The 24,425-nt window shown below is 42.9% G+C and overlaps 1 protein-coding gene across 2 annotated transcripts in view; it reads right to left on the reverse strand.

Annotated features, from left to right (window-relative positions):
- Window positions 1-1,120: 1,120 nt before the first annotated feature.
- The window catches only part of GADL1 (GAD like acidic amino acid decarboxylase 1), a 618,248-nt gene continuing 594,943 nt past the window's right edge, over window positions 1,121-24,425 (reverse strand). For both annotated transcript variants that reach the window (XM_085630569.1, XM_085630571.1), the window contains one exon: window positions 1,121-3,452. In XM_085630569.1, the coding sequence (XP_085486695.1) occupies window positions 3,279-3,452 (174 nt within the window). In that variant the 3' untranslated portion in view covers window positions 1,121-3,278. The remainder of the gene's footprint in view (window positions 3,453-24,425) is intronic.

Below are 24,425 nucleotides of genomic sequence, written 5' to 3' on the forward strand. Positions count from 1 at the left end.
TGGCTCACGGAGCAGGGGGGGCACCTTGCACCCCTTCACCTGGATCCATCTCAGGTCCTTGAATTCCTGGAGTGCAGGATTCCCGGATGTCTGGATTCACTGATGCTGGCTTCTTGCTTCGGGTGCTTGCTGCTGGTCCAAGCTAAAGATGCTGCTTCGGACGCATCACTGCAGCTGTGTTCTCCCAGGGAGGCTGGGGGGTGAGACACACATGTCCACAGTATCGTTTGTCCTCCTCTGTCACACGTTGTAGCGGTATCGATGCTGTTTCGACACCTCGAAAATGTTCAGTGATTTCATAACTTTTATTGCGCCCCTACTCATTTTCTACATCATCTTTGCCCATCCAGTACTTGAGCCCCTCCGCTGACAGTGTCACCTTACCACACACGTGTTATTCTCACCAGAACTTTTTTGAAACTAAAGCAAACTATTTGATATAATCAAACACATCCAACATGTAGTGCCTTTAAAGCAAGCCTGCTTGTGATTGTTTTTATTGTGGTGAGAAATCACAGAATAGAAATTTAGCAATCACCACTGAATAAAAACCAGAAAGACATAAGAAACTGACAACGCAGCCAGGGTGTTCAGAACCCCAGTATGGAAGGACGCTGAGGAGTGAAGGTAACATCCTACCGGAAGTGGGTTTGCCATGCAGGAAGACAAAACCGAAGAGGACTGTTGTACAAGAGATGAATCTCACTTACCCAAAAATTAGACCTCTTAAAGTGTGTTACATAAATTGTCTGTATCATTTATTAGAGGTGCACATGTAGCTTTCAGGCTGCTATGTCAACGTTGTCAATGATACATGTGCTCCACATTGCACAGAATGTAAACATATGACTCACACGGTTTGCAGCATGGACATTCTGACATTACCTTCTGATGTCCAAGGCCATCACAGAAACATGACCATGTGTGGTGAATTGATTAATGTGCAACACCTGCAAAATACCTTGATGGTCCAGACCTCAAAAAGGAACATCTGTGCAGCCCGGTATTCAAGACAGGAAGACGACAATAAGGTACAAAACACACTATTGATACCAAACAGAGCATATTATTAATGCTACCAACTGTTAGTTTTAAACACTGACAAAACCAACCAGATATCTCTTCATGGCATAACAACACGTTTTATAAATAGATTACACATTTGATTGCCAGTTAAAAGTTTACAAGTTTTTCCATGTCAGTTGTTACTATGGCTTAGCAACGACTGCAGAAACTCAACACATTAGGGTCACATGCATGAAGGAAGAGACATGTCTAGATATTGAACATGAAAAGTTTAAGTAAATAAATATTTATTTTCAAATCACGAAAAGTTACAGCCTAGCAACAAAAGTATCATTTAAAACCTAGATTTTGTTTAGAAGTTAACAACTTTTAGATTCCGAAATTGCTGAGTGTTTTTTTTTCCAAACATTTTTATCAGGTGTGACATTACCTGTCTTTATGGAGTTTTTCAGCTTGGGGTGAGTATGGTACATGCAAAATTTCCATACGTATGAGGTATTTCTGAGCAGTTTTTTTTTGTTCCTTCGCTTCCGACATGAGAACTGGGAAAATGACTGTATGTGTGTGTTTTTACCACACAACGTGTACTGTGTCTTCACTGGAGTACAGAATCACGCCTGCACCTGAATTTCTGTTAAAAGGGGATTGTAATACAAACCAGGCAGTCTGGTAAATCAAGGGACTTCACTGCCAAGCGGGCGATTCTACAAAAAACCTGTTGGCCTGGGGTGGAATCAGTCGTTTATCAGTCAAGGCCTTTTTACTAAACTTACAAGTAGTGTTCACTCTGCTGAGGCGCGGGCGCTTCTGTATGCCACCATAATGGTAGAATGTGAAAAAAATAGACTGGAAAATGTAGTTTCTGAAAATAAAATTGTCGTTTGCTAAAATAAAAATGTGGTGTGCAAAAATAAAGGCCACATAAAAATATTTATCTACAACAACAACATATCCATAATCCCACTACAAAACACTTGCCACCAGCCAAACCGGGATTGGTATTGGAAAAATACTTTACTTCAATCCTACAATATGGTAGGTGAATGTGGCTAGTTATGGGAATTTCTAGCAGGTGTTTTTTTGTAGGGACTTCTGCTTGTACAGTGTTCATTTTTGCAATTGTTTGAATTCTATATTTTTGAAGTCTACATTTTTAAAGTCTTTGTTTTCACAGGGAACCCACTTGAATAAGTTGTAGGGACAGGTGCACAGAGGGTTCCCAAGGCTTCCCTTGAATTAAATTGAAAACTTGAAAACTCCAATTTCGTGAGAGTCGTGAGATTTTAAGCGTTTTGTTCCTCTGAACAGGAGTCTGAAAAAATCAATTCCACAAACATAAGATTAGCAGCAATATTTTCAGAGATAGTACTTATGTTTAAACAAACAGGAGTATTACCCCTACAATCCCAAAGCCCAATGCTGTTATTCGGTATCAATTTAAGAAGTGCATCTTTACAGGGAGTTTTAAAACTGTGTTCAACCAGGTTCCTGACATAGTAAGGGCTACCTGTGGTGTTTCCGCTCAGGTGTGTTGGAAGAAGACTGTTGAAGAGCCTTTTCTGTTGCATGCTCCATTCTGGGGCACTACTTGCGCCAGATCTGTTGCAATTGTTATGATGCATATGGGGTATACAATACACATTCTTCCAAGGACCCTAGCATAAAAATATATTTAGAAGGTTGAAAAATGTTGTGTTTGTTCATTTAAAATTTAAGGGACATTTGAGGAGTTTGTCAGTTACAGAGTTCTAATAGAGGTTGATGATTCACAGTGACCAGGTCTGATTTGGAGTTTGATGTGTTGGGTGTGTCATATCCTATGGCACTTGTAATGTGGTGGACGGGATATCCGTCACATTTGTCACAGAGTGACCCATCGCACATACTCTAAATCAGCATCTAGGGATAATTGTGCTCTGTGAATTTGTAAAATTTATGAAATGAAAGTTTGTCAGCTTTTCCAACTTTTTCCCGCAAGGTCGGGGAAGGTGGAAGAGGTAAGGTCTTATCATTTTATATACCTGAAGTTCGACAGTTAATTCACTTCATGATTTCCATCAAACCTCATGTTGGAAGAGGCTCTGAATTTAGGATGTGATTCTCAAGATGTATTCAACATTCATACAAAAGGTTTTATATTATTTTGAAATATCCGGCATAATTAACTGATCACAAACATTCGGCTATAAACACATTCTTTGTCCTGAAAAGGAAAACAAGCACCAGCAGCCTCGTCGGCTGCTGGGCTACGGCTACAAATCTTTGCCAAGCAGGTCAATCTCATCCAGTACGAAATCCATGTCTTCGCGGCTGACTTGAGGGCTGATGATGATCTGACGGAAGAAGTTGACTTTGCCACGGTGAGGCTGGTAGCCCACCATCATGCTGCCTTTTTTCATCATCCGCTCTTTAATAACAGGAGCCACCTGAGAAGGAAGGGGATGATACGTGATGAATTCTGGGAGAGTTTATCAGACAGATTTAAATATATACACACGTGACAAGAGGCATATGTGAAAATGTAATACCCTGGCTAGTTCTGACAGATTCCATGCACAACCATCTTCACATAAGCCACATGCAAAGAGAGATCTCTGAATGAATTGCTCACAAAGCTATGTCAAACATAGGGATATTTTAGTTAGGCAAGAATATCAACTAATTGTAAACTATTTGTACAAATCAAAAGTATTGAATGGGTTTCTAAAGGTGGAACAATATGTAGACATGTATGCTTTTATGTCTCAAGTACATAGCTCGCCATATTACGAAGGACTTTCAGAGAAATATATGAAAGAAAACCAGAGATACTGCAAGTAGCCCTGGGAAAATGTAATTTATGCTGGCGTAATTTATGAATTTAACGTATTTTGCATTGTTTGCTATGTGAAATCCCCCAAATTATGCCATTATGCCACTTTGCATAATTGCATAATTGCACTGCATTTGTGCTAAATATTTACGATGAAATGTGCCATTCACAGTAAAACGTTGACCACAGATGCATGCGAACAACAGAACGTGAGCAGCTGTGATGCTTTGTTTAACTGCATCCTTGTGTCAAAGAGTTTGTTTCAATCTTGGAAAGAACTTTTAATATATACAAGAGGAGAGCATAACATCTCACTTCAACAATTACCTTGGAAATACACTGCTTAACCTATCTAGGAAGTAATGGACCTTTATTTAGAACAAACTAAACATTCATTAATGTGTATTTCATTATTCTTGACATGCGATTTTTGATGATACTTTTTACCTTGATGTATTGCATTTTCTCTTGACATCATCTTTTTCTCGCTTTTGTTCTATTTTATTTTTGCTCTCTTTCTATTATATAATTGTATTTAAGTTTATAAAAAGAAACAATATGGGTATTTTTTTACTGATTATCTTCCTTCGGTATAACTGAAGATATATTTCAGACTTGATGCTTTATACTCTGTATATGATTTTTACTTACATTATTAGCCAAAACTATAAAACTTCCTAAAATATAAAAATTGACACGAGGACACATTTCATGTTAAAATATAGCACAAAAGGACAGATTTGTATTTCACATAATTACGTATAATTTTTCTGAATTTTGCTGGAATTTCACATAATTAGATGAAAGCAATTTACACAAATTTTGCGCACTGATAAATACAACCAAAATTTACATGAGTTAGACAAACATGCTTTATTTCCTTGGTTTCACCATTTGCTGAAAGAGAAGTAGGCTTTTGTTAAGGTTGAAAAAGGAAAACCCTCATAGATTTAACATACAATAAGAAATGGTTCTACTGCTTTGAAATTTACAGAGCTTGGCATTGAAAGTTGCAACACACTCTCCAAAAGTATGTTATTATGCATAATTTCTGAGGCAGCCCATCTTGCATCGGGTTTGACGTCATGACCTCATTTCTGGGAAGGAAAGATGATAAGGGAGGGATTTCCTTTAATTGACTATCCCCGTGCCAGTCATCAAATAGAACCTCCCTATTGCTCCCTCTCTCTATCAGAAATAAGGGATCCCCCAAAGAGAACAGAGTAAATGTTTCTGCAAACTCACATCTCATATCTGAGTTCAGGTTACTGTAGCTGCCCTGCCTTCTCCTCCTTCTGTTATCTCTGTCATACCTGGATCCTCGGGAGGGGTTTACGAGGAGGATGCAGAAAACAGGAGAGTGACTGAATGTACAATTACATAAATTAATGTAATGCAGAGTGAGTACAGGATGAGATCAATTCCTTGGACCAGTGAGAATACATCATCTCTTCTTTCTTTTGCCCATGAAGTTAATGTCAAGAAAGGGAAATGAAACAGTGACCCAGGTTGGGTAAATAGCTAACGGCCAGCCCGGTCCGGTAGAGTGAATGGGTAGGAATACGGGAGGTTCCACATATCGTAACTACCTCTGCCGATACACGATGCCGTTAGCCATTGACCAAACCTGGGTCTTGGTATAGATCAACTGGTACCACACATTTCTTTAGGGTGCTGTACGCGTGGTCGACATTTATACTTCATTGAGGTCTTGACCACCACAAAAAAAGTGTAGGTAGTTTGAAGTCTGGTCCTGAGGAATTGCCATCAATAAATAATAGGCAAGAAACATGTTGACCTTCTTTCACTAGCACATACCATCACATACCTTAGACTGAGAATGTGCGTTTTGTTCTGGTTTTAATCAGGGTAGTGACCACAACTCATTAAAAATTGTTCTGAGTGGATCACTAATCCCTGTTTTATTCTCACATCCCTATACATCACCATCACCTACACTAGTTTCTTATCCACTAGGGCCCTCACACGCATTACATCCAACGGCATTGGGAATAAAGATCTCCGCCAAGAAGGCCCCATCACGGGTGCCTGATCGGGTATTGCAGCACCGACCCCATAAGGAGCAGACCCGATGATGAAGCAAGACACCTGCTTGATGGGTGTGTGAGGTTCTCTTTTGTGAAAGGAGGAATTACTTCTCCTGCCCACCCTATCATCCATACCCAGTTACCCCTTGAGTGCTTACCACTACCTGCATCAAACTTTAGGAACTGCATACTACTTCTGGTTTCACTGTCTTTTGGGCATGTATGCTGGACCTTAATATTTAAAAGCCCATAGTTCCCCCTCCTGGATAAGACTCATCCTCCTGCAGCCTGTGACACTGTGTCCCATGTTGTTCTCATAAAAAGACTGCATGTGATTGGTCTTCAATGGACTACTCCTGGCTGGTTTCTATCTATCCTGTTGGGCAGATCACAGTCCATTTACCTTCCACTGTTTAGACCTGATCCACCACTCCAACATGTGGTGTCCCCCAGGTCTTATCTTTGGGCCACATGATCATTAACATCTATATAACCCCTTTGGCAGACACTGTAAGTGCAAGGGGGGTTTGACATGTCCTACACCAAAAATACACGGCTGATTGTATCAATAGCTGAAACTTCTGAAACAAGCAGATGCAACCTGATAGACTGCCTGACTTCACTCGCCTCATGGATGCAAGATCAGTGCTTGAAACTGAACGGAGATAAAACTGAAATGATTCTGGTTTGGATGTCAGATTCCATCTTGAATGACTCCGGGTAGCCCAACACTCTTGGCCCTGCATCTACTCCTAAAAACACACAGTGAGGAACTCAGCGATCTTAAGACGCAACACGCCTTCCATGAAAGAGCATGTTGCCTCGATATGAAGCTCATGTTACGGGAACCCTGCACCTCTTGCGCCAAACCCTCATCCAGGTGTCTGTCATTAGTCACTTAGATTATGGAGATGCTTTGTATGTCGGAATGGCAAATTATCCATTTTCCCTTTTGCAAATTATTAAGAACCTGGCCGCTTGCCTGATATGCAATATTCCTAGTATACCTTCATCACATAATATAATGTAACATAACATATCATGAAATAACATATTATAACATAACATTGCGTAACATAACATAACATATCAGGAAATAATATAACATAACCTATAACATAACATAACATAATATAATGATACGGTGAACCACCAACTGATGATCCAAAGGCTTAGGGCGGTGGTAGTGACTGGAATAGTACTGAAATGGCTACAGTCCTTCCCGGAAAACCGAGTCTTCACCATCTTCGAAGAGGAATTCACCTCAAAGCAAATGTCCCTGACATGTGGAGTCCCACAGGGATCTTCCCTGAACCCCACCATGTTTAACATCTATATGAGCTCTCTGGCAGGAATTGTATGCTCATCTGAGATACAGATAGTCATGTATGCCGATGACACCCAGCTGGTTGTCGCCCTTAATCAGCAGGACAATTCCGGTCCTGGCCTGACCTCTTGTCTCGAGAAGATATCCAGATGGATGGACAACTCATTCTTAAAATTCAATGGAGCAAAGACTGAGCTTATGCTCCTAGGTCACTCTGCCCCCTCAAATATAGACTCTCTGTGGCCCAGTTGTCTGGGCTTACCCCCTGCTCCAAAAAAAAAGATCAAGAGCCTGGGTGTCTGGCTCGACTGTAACCTCAATTTTAAGGAACAAGGTCGGAAAGTCGCAGCCAGCTGCTATGGCCTTCTAAGAATGATTAGAAGGATCCTTCCCCTGCTTTCTTTTGCTGCTAGACGGCTACTAGTTCAGGCTTTAATTCTATCATGGCTGGACTATGCCAATGCCATCTATCTAGGAGCCCTTCAGGTCTCAACTAAAAGACTGCAAACTGTACAGAATTGTGCAGCCTGCCTTCTATTGAATATCCCTGGATTGCCTTTCAGCAAAACCTGCTCTCGCCACTCGACACTGGCTACCAATCCAAGAAAGAATTCAATTCAAGGCGTTGTGCATTGCACATAAAGCTCTCACCGGGAAGATCTCGCCAATAATCCGCTCCATGATTCAGCTCTACCAACCTAATAGGGCTTTTAGATCTAACAAAAAAGGCCTAATCGCATTCCAGAACATCAGGCGATGACGAACTGGAGGCTGTCTGTTCTCATATAACACGGCTGAGCTCTGGAACCACCTTCCCCACCATATACGGCTTGAACCTAATTATCTGAATTTCAGAAAACAACTGAAAACTTTTCTTTTCCCTTGATCTGCTCAAAGGTCAAGTGGCGCCACAGGCAGCGCTGGTATGCCCATGGGTAACCACGCGCTTTACAAATGTTTTTTCATTCATTCATTCATTCAAATGGCCATCATATGCCAAGGTTGCTCACCAGAAGCCAAAGAGAATCCCTGTGAGCCAAGGGTGGTCAGACATGCAAGTATGGCTACAATATGCATTTGGGGGATCCCCGTAAACTAGAGTAGGCTCTTTGCATGCCAAGATCCGAGGAGAGCCACTTGATGCCAAGAAAGGCTACTGTAGTAAATTTCCTCTTTTGGCATGGTTGGCCCCCCACTTTTTGCCTGATGACTGATTTGAATTTGAACTGTGAGTGCCTTGGGTCCCTGCTAAACTTGTCCCCAGAGTCAGATCTCCTTCCCTAAAATGTGCCCTTAGTAAACAGTAGCCCCGATACCTAGGGCAGGGAGAGAGAAGAAGGTCCCCTACGGGCCCCTCACCCAGACAAGGTGATGCCGCCCTCCCAGACTGAGTGTCCAGGGGCAGGACAAATCAAAGGAGTTGACATAGCACACAGCCCTGTGAGCCATGCCACCCCACACTGCTTGAGGTATAGGTAAGTCACCCCTCTAGAAGGCCTTAATAGCCGTAAGGAAGGGTGTAATATACCCCAGGTGTGGACTCCCCCGCATGAGTCAGGGAATCCCTACAATGCCCAGTCACTTCTTGGGTGTTGTAAGTGCGCAGGGAAGCCATTAAGAGTACACGGGCTGGATACCCATCCACATGAGTTTCCTAGCTACATGATGGCTTTCCTGAATAAATCCTTGCTGATTCCAGTGTCAGATTTAATAACTTCACACAGGAGACCCTTCTAGAGGGTCCCCTGAAACCTTTTCAGCCACTGGTGTGGTTGTCTAGTTTTAGCCAGCCTGCCATCACCAGACATGTTTCTGAACCCCTGGGTCTCCGGATCCAGAAACAATGCCTGCCCTGGGCAGAGGTAGTCACACCTCCCCCCTCCAGGATCTGCCTAGGCAGAAGCAGGATCTTCAGAGGACATTCCGCCTTTGAACCCTGCCCCCAGCTCTCTGCTGTTAGAAGCAGATGGCAACCTCCCAGTCCTGCCCCACTTTTGATGGGAGATCTGGTGGGAAAATTAGGTGAAACAGGAGGTGTGTCTACCTTCCCCCTGTACCTCCCCTTAGGCGAGGCAGGCAAGGTAGACCCCACTTTCCACCATCTGCCATCTTGAGGATGGGGATGGTAGCTAATTAGAAGTCAGGGTATGCCCGCTCCCCACGTGGGGTGAGCATAAAGGGGTGTAGGCACTCTCCAGGTAAGCAGCCCATTGGCTACTACCAGGCCTCCCCTAAATTCAGTATTTAGTGGTTCCCCGAGAAACTGACTTCAGATTCAACGGACCTAACGAAGATGACGGAAGACGACCTCTGGTGGAACAGCAACTGAGCCCTGCTACAGAAAAAACAGCGCAAACCCTGCCAACTGCAAACAGAACTCGACTACAGCAACCTGCTGTCCCTCCTGAAACCTGCAAAACTTCAAAGAAACCCAAGAGTACCTGCAAGTCTTTGCCACTTGCCAAGAACTTTCCTTTGGGCTACAGTCTCTAGTGCCCGGCATCTGCTGGTAAAGAAACCGCTGTGGTTGAGAACTGGCACACTCTGTGTCAACGTGACTCACCATTGGAAAGAACGTTGCAGCATTCAAGACCGCCGCCAACTCGAGGGTTCCTCTCAGTACAATGACCGACGGTGGAAACAGCCCTGTTCCTGAGAGCCTGTACCTTCTGCCAGTGGCTTCGACGGCATAAGCAGCAATGTTAGCATGACCGTCTCCTCCTCTGTGATGGTCTGCTCTTCATCACATCTGTGGCCTGACCATTGCCAGTGAACTCTGACATACAGTATACATGACTTCTGGTTTTCCTGCCCCAGGTGCATCTCGACTCCTGCTGTACCCGAGCCCTGCACCTCCAAAGAACTTCATCTAGCCAGTGAAGAAGACCTCCAACCATTCCAGGCAGCGGAGTCCTCCAAAACTCCTCGGGGGAGTCCTCCTTCCTGCGACCGCAAAGGTAAGTGCGTTGGCAGTACTCCACCATCCAAGACCACACCTTCAGCCTGGCAACCGCGACTTCTGGGTTGGCGGTGCTTTCAAAGAACTACAGTGATCTGCTGCTGGCGACCACAATGGTACCTGTGTTGGCGGATTACCAGGGGCGTAACACAGGCCCCCGCAGCCCCCGCGTTGCGGGGGGGCCCCCGCGCTCCAGGGGCCCCCTCACTTCATCAAGAAGAATTTAAACACGCCCGTCCTCTTAATAAATTAAATGGTGCAGTGCCCACTAGCGGGCCCCAGCCGTGACTCTGCCGTGACCTCTGAGCCTCCGTGAGGCTCTGCTGCTCTATATAATTATATTAAATAAATGGTGTGGGCAGGTGCGCGCAGCGCAGTTGTTTCCGTGACGCATCTGCGCAGTGCGCGGTTTCGGGACTAGTGACCAATGAATGGGCTGCCTTGCCCTGATTGAATTAATTGTGTGCAATGCGGGGCGCGCTCGTTACTAAAAGTGCGGCGTGCGCGTGAGACTTGGGTCACGTGGCTGTGGCACATCCGATCCTAGCTGGCTCGTGCATCGAGAGCTCGGGCTATGGTGTCCATCGAAGAGGCAGACCAGCTCCTGGTCTGGGGACTGTATGACGCGGGGAGGGTCTGGGCCCCGTCCAGTGTCTCCGAGAAGGACCTATTGGGCACACTAGTTGGTATGGCATTGCGAGTGACAGAGCTGGCGCGTGACATTGTTCGAACTTCCCAGCACGTGCACGTGAGCGTGGGTTATTTCACTGAATATCCGCTCAATTACTGAAGGCGGCTGCCACCGCCATGAAGTGGCACCCAGAAGCATACACGTCTGTATGTATATAGTATTTTTCATAACTTTTGTATGTCTGTTTCTGTGCAGTGCCATATGAAGGATTTGTGGGCCTGAGCAAGACATAATTTGGAGGCCCCAGTACAGAACACATTTAGATTGCATTACCCGTTCCTTGCTAATTCATACCACGTGATGGCAAAGAATACTGAGCTATATGTTAAGCTTTGGTAGGATCACGTAAAAACAGTTGCAATATGTCTTACCCAGATTCCCCAAAATCCGGAAGATGACATGGGGCTGAAAGACAGAGTCGATAATAGAGAGAGGGAGAGATGTTTAGACAGGGGCAATAAGACCGGGCCAGTGATAGAGAGAGGGGGAAGATGTTTAGACAGAGTAATAGAAGATACAAGCTTTCGGGTGGGTCCTGAAATTGCAATCAATAAACAAAGATGCTTTTAAATTCTGTATTTATTTTGTTACATTCTCTGGCTTCAAAGACAGAGGTCAAACGTCAGGGTATGTCTTCTGACAAATTGCTGCATATTTTTCAATTGGGGATTGGTGTTTACAAATTTCTCTCACGTTGCAGTCTGGGAAAGAAAAGTTAAGTGAATTATTTGACAATCTCGCTGGGGTACAAAGTGTGAAAGGATGTAAAAAAATAAATATTTTAAGATAAAACAAAATGTAATTTCGTGTAAATTAACTGTTCCCATTCAGTAGTTATGAAAGCACAAACGAAGCACATTTTTAGGTCGAGCTTGAGCCAGCGCTCAAGCGCTGCTCTGGCGACCTGTTGTAGGAGTATGGAGGAGAAGCCCCGCCCATGTTTTTCATTGGCTTGTGTCTTTGTCTTTCGTAAATGCTGGCTTCTGATTCCTTAATAGGCTTGGTAGTCCCTCCTTAGTACCGCCGTGTCGTCGTTTGTAACCTACCATGGCTACTGGCCCCATTACTTTGGTTGCCACGCTGTACGTGTTATTTTTAGTGTTGTAAGCACTATTTTGTTAATTGAGTTTGTCCAACTTCGGGCGGACGGAGTGCTTTGTTTGCATTCAGTGCGCGCTTTCACTTTCAAAGCTGCCGGGACAATCGCGACCGCTTGTTTTTTTAATTTAGCATCCGGTTTTCTTGTATTTTCAGTAGAACTATTTCTATTCTGCACCGAGATTCAAGTTGAATGATTGTCTGTAGGTTTGCCCTTCTTCAAATTCTCTCTGTGAGTTATATAGTTGTGTACAGTTCCTCTAGGCCAGCGTCACAGTGTTGCCGCAGCTTCCTGCATGCTGTATCAGGTTCTCTCGGTCCCACTTTCTCCAAAGCGACGAGGCGTATGCCAGGGCTGGATGTGACCAGAGCTCGTTGAAGAGGAGACGGTCGTGATTAGATTGACACTTGGGCTTATGCCAGTCCCTTCCTGCCCCTGAGCCTCTGGGCCTTCCCTGCATTCAGTCCTTCCTCCCCTCTCAACGGAGCGTACGTGGCTCTCCACCGCACGTACTTCGAACCCTTTCAGCCAGGAGCTCCTTGCCCCGACTTTTGGGCTCCTGCTTATGCTACAGTCTGCACAGGTCACTAACTTTAAGGTATGCCTTGCAGGTCATGTTTCCTGGATGCTGCCACTCAGCGGTTGGGAATTGGGAGGCCCCCCATGTAGTTACGGTTTAAAAAAAGACCAAAGCAACAGTGGGCTCAGAACTTTGGAGTCCTTGTTTGGAGTTAAGAGTCCAGCCTGTAATGCACCACAAGGTGCAGATTAGTCCTTACACTGAATACGGGAGGTGGGGGTCTAGGACTGAACGCTCTCAAGAAACCCAACAGGTCCTGTATCTTGAACTACCCTCTACTTACCAGCAAGCCCCAATCTTACTTCCTTTGGAGGATGACATCTTGTTAACTCAGCAGGAGGAGTGGCTAGTAGTTGGGCTCACTTACTGAGCATTTGTGGAGGACCATAAGGTACCAGTGATTTGTCATTTCAGGCCTCTAGAGAAAATCCTAGCATACTCCTAGCCACCAAGGAAACCATCTACCCGCTTACAGAATAAGAGGAGGTCGCTTATGGCCTGTCCCTTGGCTCCTGAGAAATTGTTGAATCCACTTTACTTCAGAACGGATGGCGTTGTCACCTGCTTCTGCTTAGCCTACTTAAGATGGAGACAACTGTGCACATCTGAGGATGAGGATGCTTATAGGGCTTCTCAGAGTTAGGTTTCTTGTTGCACGTGGGTGATACATTATATTTTTCTATGGGGTCCTCCTCTCATTGCCATTCAAGACTTGGGTTCAAGAATAATTTCAATATTGTCCATGCAAGGCCCCTGCAAGAGTGCTCTGACCCCCAGCTGCTTTATTCAGGTGGAGGCAAGTTCTAGGACCGCCAGCGCCAGAGTAACTTGCTTAATTAATATTGGTTAAGGCCTGGCAGCTCATCCAACAAAAACATATTTCGAAACTCATGATAAAACAAAACTAGCATAGACAGAGCTAAAATACTTACAGCCAAAGACAGACTTATTGGCTTTGATAATGCTTGTTTATATTTCAACAAAGGCCAAACAAAACAAGCATTGACAAAAGCATGGCAGCTCATTTCAGACCTATTGACTTTGCCAATACTTTTTCTACAAAGGGTGTACATTACCACGAGGCTCATTGCCTGCCAGCAAAATCTGATTATCAAATCAAATCAAAATCAAATCAAATCTAACTTTATTCGATTGTTAAAAACAACCATAAAAGCATACATTAAAAAATCATTGCGTTTAAAAAAAATCACAACAGTTCATTTAACGATAACTCAATGGCTTAAACACCAGAATTATTAATACAAATCATTCAAGGACTTAATAAAGTGCATTATATTATACTTTTCCTAGTGCAAATCACTTTTTTTTAAAACAATGTAATTGTGGCAACACAAAAATGATTATCCAAATGTAGGATATCTAACATAGCCAAACGACATTGCCGATGACCCACCTCTCTCAAAAATGGCAGTAAAACTGTGTGCCTAATATAACTGTAAAATTTGCAAAATAAAACAACATAGATAGTACTTTGAGGGGAAACATCATCACAAGGACAGGGCAATAATTTGTGCGTCCAATCATTTGTTATAGGAAAACTAACCAATCTGTGGAAGATTCCAAATCTGAAACGTGATAGTAGGAATCTATCATAGTTACCAGGGACATGCAGCAAATAGGGTTGAATGTTAAAAGTTGTTAAAATTAATTGGTGTTGCAGGACAGTAGGTTTTAGGATTTCCACAGATTATCAATTCCATAAGACAACTATGGATATTGCTGAGCTATTGTCCAGTTCACTTGATTTTGTACATGCATGGCCACTTAGAAGTCAGAAGGTCTCTTCAAAAGGCCTAGTGTTTATGGAAATATCCTACACCTCTATCCATGGCTGTGATGCCCAAGACATCACTTTTTTACTCACTTTTGTCTAGCCAGCTGGAATTCCAAGGATTCCTTCCCAGCAATTCCGTTTCCATGTGTATCCAGTAAACATTAGAAGATTATTCTAAGTTGAGTAGGATGTTAATTTTAGAGATGGCTGTCTGCCCTAACATCGAAATGAACAGTGGCACTAAGCACTAAAGGTCTCCTAATTTTTTTAAGTAGCCCAGGATAGTTCAGGCCATATTGGTTTTGCAGTGTAGCCAGATCCGATAATTATCATCGCTACTGAAAAAATGATTTAAAACAATTTTACTACAATTGTGCACATCGTCATCAAAAGCATTTTTTTTAAATAGTGCTGCTTTGCATTGGCAAACGCCAATAGATCAACTAGGTGATTGACTTTGCCAATGCTCGTTAGAAAATGACACAAGGTGAACATTTGCTGTTCTCCCTTCCTGAAAGCATTGTGTATTGGTACTGTAAAAACTACATGACATTTTAAATCTTAGGGGACTGATAATAGTTATGGTGTATGCTAGTCCCACAAGCGCTCGCCTCACTCATTTACCTTTGCGTTTTCTGGCACCATTGGGTTATTCATGTCAACGACACTTAATCAATTTTGCACATGTTTAAGGTAGAAAGTGCGCCCCCCCCAAATGTTCAGTGTGCCCCCCAAATGTTCAGTGTGCCCCCCCCAATGTTCAGTGTCAGATACTGTTGTAAGAATAGTATTTCTTTGCTCTGGAAATCACTTCTGTTAGCCAGATAGTGTTCCAGGGTTCAGCTGATGTGCTCTAGAATGCTGTATTGTCATCACCGGGACTGTACGGCCGTCGGCCGTAATTTAATTATTGCTAGCCTTGCCCTGTCGCGCCTGCAACAGAAGCTGCAGGCCAGGCATCAGGTGAGTGAGTCTTAAGTCTTGGAGCGTGACTCATAGGGTAAAGCTTAAAATCTGTATGGAGTATTACCCAAGATAACAGACACTCGCAGGAGGCGGACCATGGCATTGATTGTTATCACTAAATGTTGTCATCTTAATGTTATGGACTGTGATTAAAATGAATAACCTCTTGATAGCAGTCACTTGAAGTGTTTGCTCGGATAAATCTGCGATCTTTTAACTTCCACAACTGGTCTCAGTGATTGGTGAAATGCGGTTAATGAGTGAGAGTGGCATGAGTGCTCGGGTTATTTAGATGTTATGTTTCACGTTTGCCTTGTTTGTGCTGTTTTTCCCCTTGGAAAGTGTCCAGTACCCTTGGCCCTTGCATGTGTCTGTTCTGGGTTGAAAGCTCTTTGCCTACCACGGCTTCAACTACCAAACGCTTATTATTGTAATTCCTGTAATTTTCCTCTTATTTTGCTTACGTTTTTACTTTGTACTGAGCATGTGCTCAAACGAAACCGCGTTCTTTTAACTCCTATTAGTAAACGATGCTGTAATTGTTGTCCGTTCTCTAAGTGGCCGTGCGGCGAGAAGGAATAGCTTGGAAAGTGTTGCTTTTGGAGGAAAATAATCCCACAGTTTAAACAAATGCGCCCATAACATTTTAAATTGTATCTATGCCCCTCAAACACAAAAAACCCAACTAAGTTGATTGGAAAGCCACGTTGCCTATGTGTATTGTAATGGATTGTTGTCTGCTTTCGATCACAATAACGTGCAGGCGGGGACGGGGCTTTTCTTAGTTCAGACTCGTTAGTACTTCACACATCCTTAAGAGAGGCAGCTTTTCACTTTGTTCAGGCTCTGTTTAGGAGATATGCATGTGCTGTAAGAAGTAAGAATGTCCGATGTGTTGGTCTTTCCGAGTATTTACATAAAATAAATAGCATTTAGATAGTGCTTACTACCCCTGAGGGGGCGTTGTAATGATTTAAATATCACTATTTTTTCTAGCAAAGCACTATGGGTAGAATACGTTTACGCTGACAAAAGGCAACACTGTTTTATGTGTAGCTTACAAAAGTGCAAATCTTCTGCCTAAATCAGGAGAGATTCCCTGTAAACTGGAAATGTACTTTAATGTACTCATGATAGACATGTTAAACATATATGTGAGGGCTTAAGATCTGATGTCACTTCTTATGATGCCACTTCCTGTGCTGTCACGCGCCGTGCTGTCACTTCTTTTTTTTTAGGACTTGTGCCCTGGTTATAAATAAAAAAGTATGTATTAATTTTTAATGTGACTTTTCTGTCTTTGTTCCCTTTAATTATCAGTCATGGATCATTCAGGCAGCCCTATAAAACAATTAAAAGTGCTTTCTATTTTTATTTGCTGTTCGAAGTATGCACAGATAAGCCAGTCTGGGACATCAAAATAATGAGCTGGCAACCCTAATCATAAGACTGGAAGTTTGTTGCAGGATCAGCACAATATTTATTTCCTACACCCTCGATCCCTATTAATGCCATAATAGCAATAGTTTAACTTGTGTCTGAAACCCTACGCTGCCGTTAATAACATGCTGAGTTACTTCAAGTGTCTGGGAATGCACCCTGCATTTATATAACTCACTCCTCATTCTTGCCCTTCACTTACGCTCACCCTGCACTCACAGCGATCACAATGCACTCATACTGATCAACATGTACTCACACCATTCACTCGATCACCCTGCACTCACAGTGATCACTCTGCAGTCACAATGCACTTGCGCTGTTCACCCTGTACCTCACCCTGCAGTCGCACAAGCACACTACTCACCCTTCACTCACCTGTCCTCCTTACTGCTCAATCTGCAATCTCAATCAAACAACCCCATCACTAACCATGCATTCTTTCGTACCACCCTACATTTACATCCACACCCAAATTCATATGGTCACCTCACTCACACTGCAGTCACGCCTCTTACCCTACTCTCACACTGTTGCATCGCTCACCATGCACTCACATGGGCACTCCTGCCACCCACAAAGTGCAGAGTGTTAATGTGCCTGCTACAAAGAATGTGTACCATGCAGATCACATACCTGAGTGTGAGTAGTGCTATAAAAAATGAGATGTCAGAAAGGTGCTATAGTGAGATGAGGTGCATTGTTGGCGAGTGGTAGTGAAGGAATTCATGGAGAAGGAGGAAATAGTGGAGGGGGCACCAAAAAGGACTTTTGCACCGTGTGTGACCAGTGCTAGGGCCAGTCCTGGCTGGGAGTGGTAGCCCCCCTGAAGTTCGGGTCTAGTTGCGCCTCTGGTTTCAATCCCTCAGCCAACTCAGGACTTTCATTCTCGCTTCCCTGATTTGTTATCTGAGGCTTAGGTCGGTGATGGCCACTAGGTAAGCAAGGGGCAAAGTCAATCCGTGAATGGGCACAGGTGTGCCACCCCAGTGCCACACCCATTTGATCTCCATAGTATAGGTATGTCTACCTCTGGACATTATATGGTACTTCCCGCGTTTTGAAACATGAGTGAAAGCTCAGAGTTGACTATGGACTTTGATTTTTTTTAAGCATACGGCTATAATACAGAATTCTCAACCATGTGGAAAATAATGAGTTGTTCGAAAATGTATATTTTTGTAGGCAACAGTGTTTATAATGTGAGGGCACATAAGTCTCTTACTGCTCCCAGTATTGATGTTAATTGTTCACTGAATGCGCAATATTCATCACCATTTTTGAAGATCAGGGATTCGTCTTCACAAACACCTCTCTGTGGGGAAAAAGCATGTGTCCATCACTCTGCATAACCAACCCCTTAATATAGTTTGCTTTACTCTCTTCTAAAATTCTATTGCATTCATCGGCAAAAAAGAAAGGAAGGTGATCGGAATCTTACTTTTCCCTTTAACAACTAACCACGTTATCATCTCCAGCTTTACTCTCAACATCCTAAAACACTTCAATATAAACTTGCTCAGACGGAGAGCTGTTATATGGGAATGGAGTGTATTGGAAAAAAGATGTGTGCACATATTTTAAAAGCAAGCGTACATCTAACTACTATTTGTTTGTAATCGTTTGAAATCATTTCCCGCTTGAGCAGATTTGGATGTTTCTAACTAAAATGTACATGTCTTTGCTTTTCCAAGTTGCGAACCAATGCAAGGGTTCTGAAAGACATCTGTTCAAATTATATAGGTGCGTGGGTTTTGGTGCCCCTTTGCCTGCGGGACTGTCTCTGGCCACCCTGTTACTTGCCCACCATTTTGTGATGGGCTGCTATCTTCCCTCACACATCCTTTCACGAGCAGTACATTCTCAGCTCCTGTTCCATGCCAGGGCCCAGGCCTGATTCTAAGTGCTCTGCCATGTATCCTGTTTGTCGCACCATATCCTTGGGATCACCTCTTGCCAGGACCTCCTTTACTTTCCCCAGGTCACAATTGCTGCCTCTTAAGCTGCCATTGCTGGATGGGAGATTGTTGCAACCATTAAAGGAAGATGCCATCCAGAGATGTTTTAAGGCATGGACAAAATGGGCTGCGGCACCTTTATGCACAAATAAAAGGGGCATTATTTGACTGGACGGGCTTGATATTTATGCAGCTAAATTGGATTGCTTTACCAGGCACTTTGAAATATTTATGCCTTCATGCACAAACAAAAGGGAAATTAGTTTTACTAAATAGGTTTGATTTTGGTATGCTGCTGCTTGCTGTACTTGCTATTAATTTACCAGTCACTGAAATATTTGCACCTTCGTGCACAAACCAAAAAGGCATTTGTTGACTAAAGTGGTTTGATTTTTGTACGCTGCTTCGTGCTGTACTTGTTACTGTTTTGCCAGTCAATTTGAAATATTTGAGCCTTCAAAAAGGGAATTGTTAGTCTAAATCTTGTATTTAGCATTGTTTATACTACAGAAATTATAAATTCAAACAGACAAACATCTGCATCAATGTTCTGAAGCATCCAAACAGTTTTGATCCTCAGCCGCCTGCCTGTTTTGTCCTGCTTATTAATAAAGACATGATGGTAGAATTTGAAATTGCTTCACGTTATTATCATGCACAGACCTAAACAGTCGCTAGGGTGTGGCATTTTGATAATTCACTAGTCTATTTCTCTTGGAGTTCGCAAGATACTGAGATTTATCGTGTGTAATTCTCATGTATATTGTCAGTCGAGTCTATGAAATTGCAGGTTTGGGTTGGTCTTTCAAAGTTTCAATTTAGTGTCCATCAAAGTCAATTCTAATTCAGATCCTTCATAGTTGTTCTTTGTTCTTCAGGCAGTTCCTGAGACAATAGGATCTCTCCTTGGCATTGTTCTGATTGCTGCCTCAGTTAAATAATCTGCTCTTGACAGTATTGTTACAAATGGCGTAGCTTGTATGTTGAGGGTTTCCCACTTTCTCATTAGAACTTTGAGTCAAGACAATATAGAAGCATTTCATTAAATGTTGGAGGTTTCAAATCAAAATATACCAGATTTTTGGGTGGTGGGGCAAAGTGGTAGGTGGTGGGCCGGGCTGCCGGGGGGGCCCCCTCCATGTGCTTTGCAGGGGGCCCCCCTCAAGTTTCGTTACGCCACTGCGAATTACTGAACTCCATTAAAAGTATACATCTCCTTTGCTTTGTGCACCGACTGCAGTGGTAAATATTTGACGCCATCTATCGCCGAGTGTGTAGATACTGAAAGTACTGCATACTTTGAAGTGCACTGCCTTTTATCCCGATTCCACAGTCTGCAAAGTATTTATTAGAATATTTTAAAACTGCACAAAGTATATCTCCGATTAGAAGTCTTGTTTCTCAAATATATATAAAGATAATTGTTGTTTTTATACAAATTGGCCTTAGATTTATTCTTCAGTGTGTGTTTCATTCATTGCCTCTGTCAGTGCAACAAATGCTTAGCACTGCCCTCTGATAAGCCTAACTACTCGCCCAGACTACCACAAAAGAGAGTGTTATCAACTTGTTGCCTCTGTCTTCCTTCGGGGATCTCTCGCCCTCTCTGCATAGTGTCTTCACTTTAGCACACTGTACACAAAGGCAGCTTCCTACAGCCACCGTGTGGCAGGAATACACACCGAGGCCAGGTCGGGTACTCGTGGGCAAAGAGTGTACCAAGAGGCCAGTGTGGCCTTTGTCCCCACACCCTAGAGGCCAGGCACAGGTCCAGGAACAAGCTGCTGGATTGTTAAGCTGTTGTTTTTAAACAACCTAATGTTTCTCACTCGTTTTAAATGAGAAAAATCGAGATTTTAAAGAAGCGGAAAGAAACCTTGTTGCTACATTTTTGCAACACAAAAACGCGCTGTGCTCGTTTATTTAAAGTCAGAGAGGTTTGATTGATTTATTGGCCAGGAGAAATATGCGCAGGTCATTTACTAGCCACCATTTCCGTTCCAAAACAAGCACCACTGCGCTACAACGACGACAAATCACATGTTTTCACCTCTCAGGCTGGGCCTCGCTGGCAGTAAACAGCCATGTTTTCTTTCATGTCTGCATGTGTCCTCGGCCTGCTTCCATCATCCGCTAATAAACCAGGTATGTGCACCGGAGCCTGTGCGCCTCACGTCCCACGAGCAACAGAGACAGACATAAACACACTCTCTGGCAGTAACAGCAGACCACTTCCACAATCTCAATGAGGTAACAAGCAAAGGAAAGGGATGAATGCAGCCTTGTGCTGATGAGCCTGGAGGCCAGGCTCGCGGCCATAGCCTGGGACAACCAAAAAGGTGTCTAATATTCTATATTGGTTTTACAGGTGACAAAACGTAATTAATAGTTGCCATTTTTAAAGCAGACATGCACACACACAAATTGCATTGTCGTTTTCCAATTCAAATTCAATACAAGAATTTAAAGTTGAGTGAAAGACCTCTGCTACCAGCACCTAACCCACTGAGCTAGCCTCACAGATGTCAGCTTCACGCTGATGAAATGAACTAAAAGTCCATGCTTTGCATATTGCATCACTGTGGGTTTTAATGAAATGTACTTTGTTTTTATGAAGTGCTGTATCCAATGCTGTGGCTTTACAGCACCTCGGCAGATGAGGCGCTGTGCGGTGAGGCAAGGAGGGCCGGATAACTCGGACTCTTTCTGGAAGAGTCGAGTCTTTACCAGGTTTCTGGTGCTGACGTCAGGTGTTGATGTAAGATGAAGGCTGATCAGACGAGCTGAACTAAAAGCAGCTGTCAGTGTTGAGACAAAGTGGCTGTCGCCGCAACGGGGCTTCTATTTTGTAGGGGTGGGCGGAATTTGCGGAATTAACCTTCGCAAATTATCGCGAGAATGTTTAAAATTATCGCAAACAAGCAGAAATATCGCGAAGATGCGGAAGTTTTTTTCCGGCATGTTCGCGAGATTTTCTGCATGGTTGCGGGTCGCCAACTTACCCATGTGGTTGCTTGCGGGCGCGGCCATCTTGTTTTGAGTTGTTCTCGCGGTGCATGATCGCGAGAAGAAAGACGTGATCGCGCGACGCATGACGTCACTGCGGGCACGAACTGTCGCGAGACAGCGCAAATGGCTAAAAACAATACAACATCTCATGGAGAACGCGACCGGATCAAGAAAACTTGTCGGCGAACGCAGGGATTCAGGTAAGGCGATCGCGCGCGCGCGAGAATGTATTATTTTACAGCGCGAGCAAGAAACAAATTATCGCCAAGCTGCGGAAACCGGAATTTTTGACATTTTCGCGCTCTCCGCGGAACGCAAAAATGTCAAATTATCGCAATTTCCGCGAACGGAACGAAATTTTTGCCCAGGCCTACTATTTTGTCTGAAATAAAGTAGTGTCGCTGTAGAAGAAGCATCGGGTGAAGGCGCCAAACAGAAAATACATTAATAATAACAAACGATGAAGATGATAATAATAAAAAAATGAAGAAGAAGAAAAATTAACCCACTGGTGCAATTCCATTTAAAGTGTTGGGGTAGCAGAGGGTGACAACACAACATTAGAACCTGGTGACACCACAGGAAATGACGTCATGCAACTATTAAATCCTGTGGTAGGTCATTGAAAACTTCAGGCTACAGCGTGTTATAATGAGTGGTTGCTCACAGAAGCTAAATGCCACCTTTAAAAGTAGCAACAGATAAAAGCACAGGTACATCGGCAGTGAGACTGGTTAAAACCAGACGCACAAACCAGGCCACGGGGGGTCCAAACATGAACACAGCGGTGGCATTGATGCCCTCTATGTAATGTTTAGCAATAATGTGCTTCTCTAATTTCACTATTCGCTTAATTTATTCCAAGTAATTTACTGTAAGAAAGTTTATGATTGATTAAAATGGTTTACTTAATAGAAATAATCAAAATACAAATTACAATAAAAGAATCTGTGTCAGTAAAATAATACAGATAAAGCAACATTATGTAAAAACATTCATTGATTAAAAACTAAATCTTTGTCTAAACAGTTAGCTATGACCTATTTCTAAACGACTACAAGCTAAATTAAAAAAGTTCATTTATCTATGGTTGTGAGCAGAAGCAGTATCTCATTGCTTCTCGAATGTGCGGCGACGAATGCTGCCTTCAGATATTTCTTCCGTAGCTCAGTCAATGACGGACGCAAGCTCTGAGGGGCAGATTCACTAAAGGCTTGCACTGGCCTTGGGTCACGCAAGGCGACGCAAGACAGATAAGCCCTTAAATGAGATTTACTATGCCATGCAAAGCCAAAATGGGGGCTCTCCATGCCTTAGTAAATCCATAATATTGCAAGGCAACACAAATCGTTTTGCGCTGAGAAGGTGTTCCATGGGTGGAGCATGGCTGTTCCATGCATCCGCACATGGATTTGGACGCATTCCCATATTTACTAACATTATTAAACCTGGGATTACATCAAAATGCTACACAATCCCAAGTGAGGAGTAATGAGGAGAAATATCTTTATTTCTCCTTGTTATTTCCTCAAGGATTGTTTGTTGTGTAAGAAGGTGTGCTACCCGTGGCGCAAAGGTCCCTGCAATGGCACTAGGCAGCACACAGAGCGCCAGTGCTAGGAAAGAGCAGAAATGCATCATATCCAGGGCCAGTAGAATCATGCGATTATGCAGCCGCGGCGAATTTAGCATGATTATAGGATTGCCGCCATTTGCAAAGTAAACCATCATCTGCCGCATAATCTGCAGATTTGAACAAAAAACGTAGTTTCTAGCTCAAACCGTTTAAACCTTTCTAAAAATGCAGTGACACATCAACGTTGCAGCGCAGTGGAAGGCCCTTTGCAAAGCTGGAAAGGAATGTATGACGTTACAACGCATGCTATTACAACGCATACCTTTACAACGCATTTTTTACAACGCTAGTACTATTACAACGCATTACTTTACAACGAATTCTGTTACAACGCCAAACCTATTACAATACTGAAAAGTGCTGTTACAACGAAGTATATTACAACGCATACCATTACAACGCGATTTTTTTTTTTAAATTAAAAGTACAATAAAATCTGGAACGGGATGCAGGGAAATTAGGGGTTTTAGGGTGGGGAAGTGTATTAAAACGTGGAGAAGAACTGTACGTAAATCGACCAAAATGCAGTAACAAATTAATACTCGGGTATTAAAATTAATACTCGAGTATTAAAATCAATACTCAAAATTCCCCATAAAAATCCGTTTTAAGACATTTGTAAGTTTTTAAATAATAATGAAAAAATAAATTACAGTACATACACATTTTTAACATGAAAAGATCGCAAACTAAGTAAACTAACGAAAACATAACACACATACACATAGGCGCCATTTTAACCATCTCACTTATAAAACTTGTCCTACCACAGTTTCTATGTAAACAATACCAAAAGACATGTTCCAAAATGGATGCCAAAACGGGGCAAATGAATGAAAACAATATTTCTTTAAAAGCATTTTTAAAATATCATTTTCCACAGTAAAACAAAGCATTAAAAAAAACACAACGAACGCAGTTTTAAAAAAAATTAATAGTGACACACAGTAAAACTTATAAATACAAGTGAGACACCATTTTGCACTCAGTTGATTATCAACTAGCAGAGAGAGCAGACGTAATAAGCTGACCCTCTGTCACCTGCACTGCGACCTCCTCAGAGAGAGCACGGAATTCAC

The sequence above is a fragment of the Triturus cristatus genome, chromosome 10 (assembly GCF_964204655.1).
Source record: "Triturus cristatus chromosome 10, aTriCri1.1, whole genome shotgun sequence".
Lineage (NCBI taxonomy): Eukaryota > Metazoa > Chordata > Amphibia > Caudata > Salamandridae > Triturus > Triturus cristatus.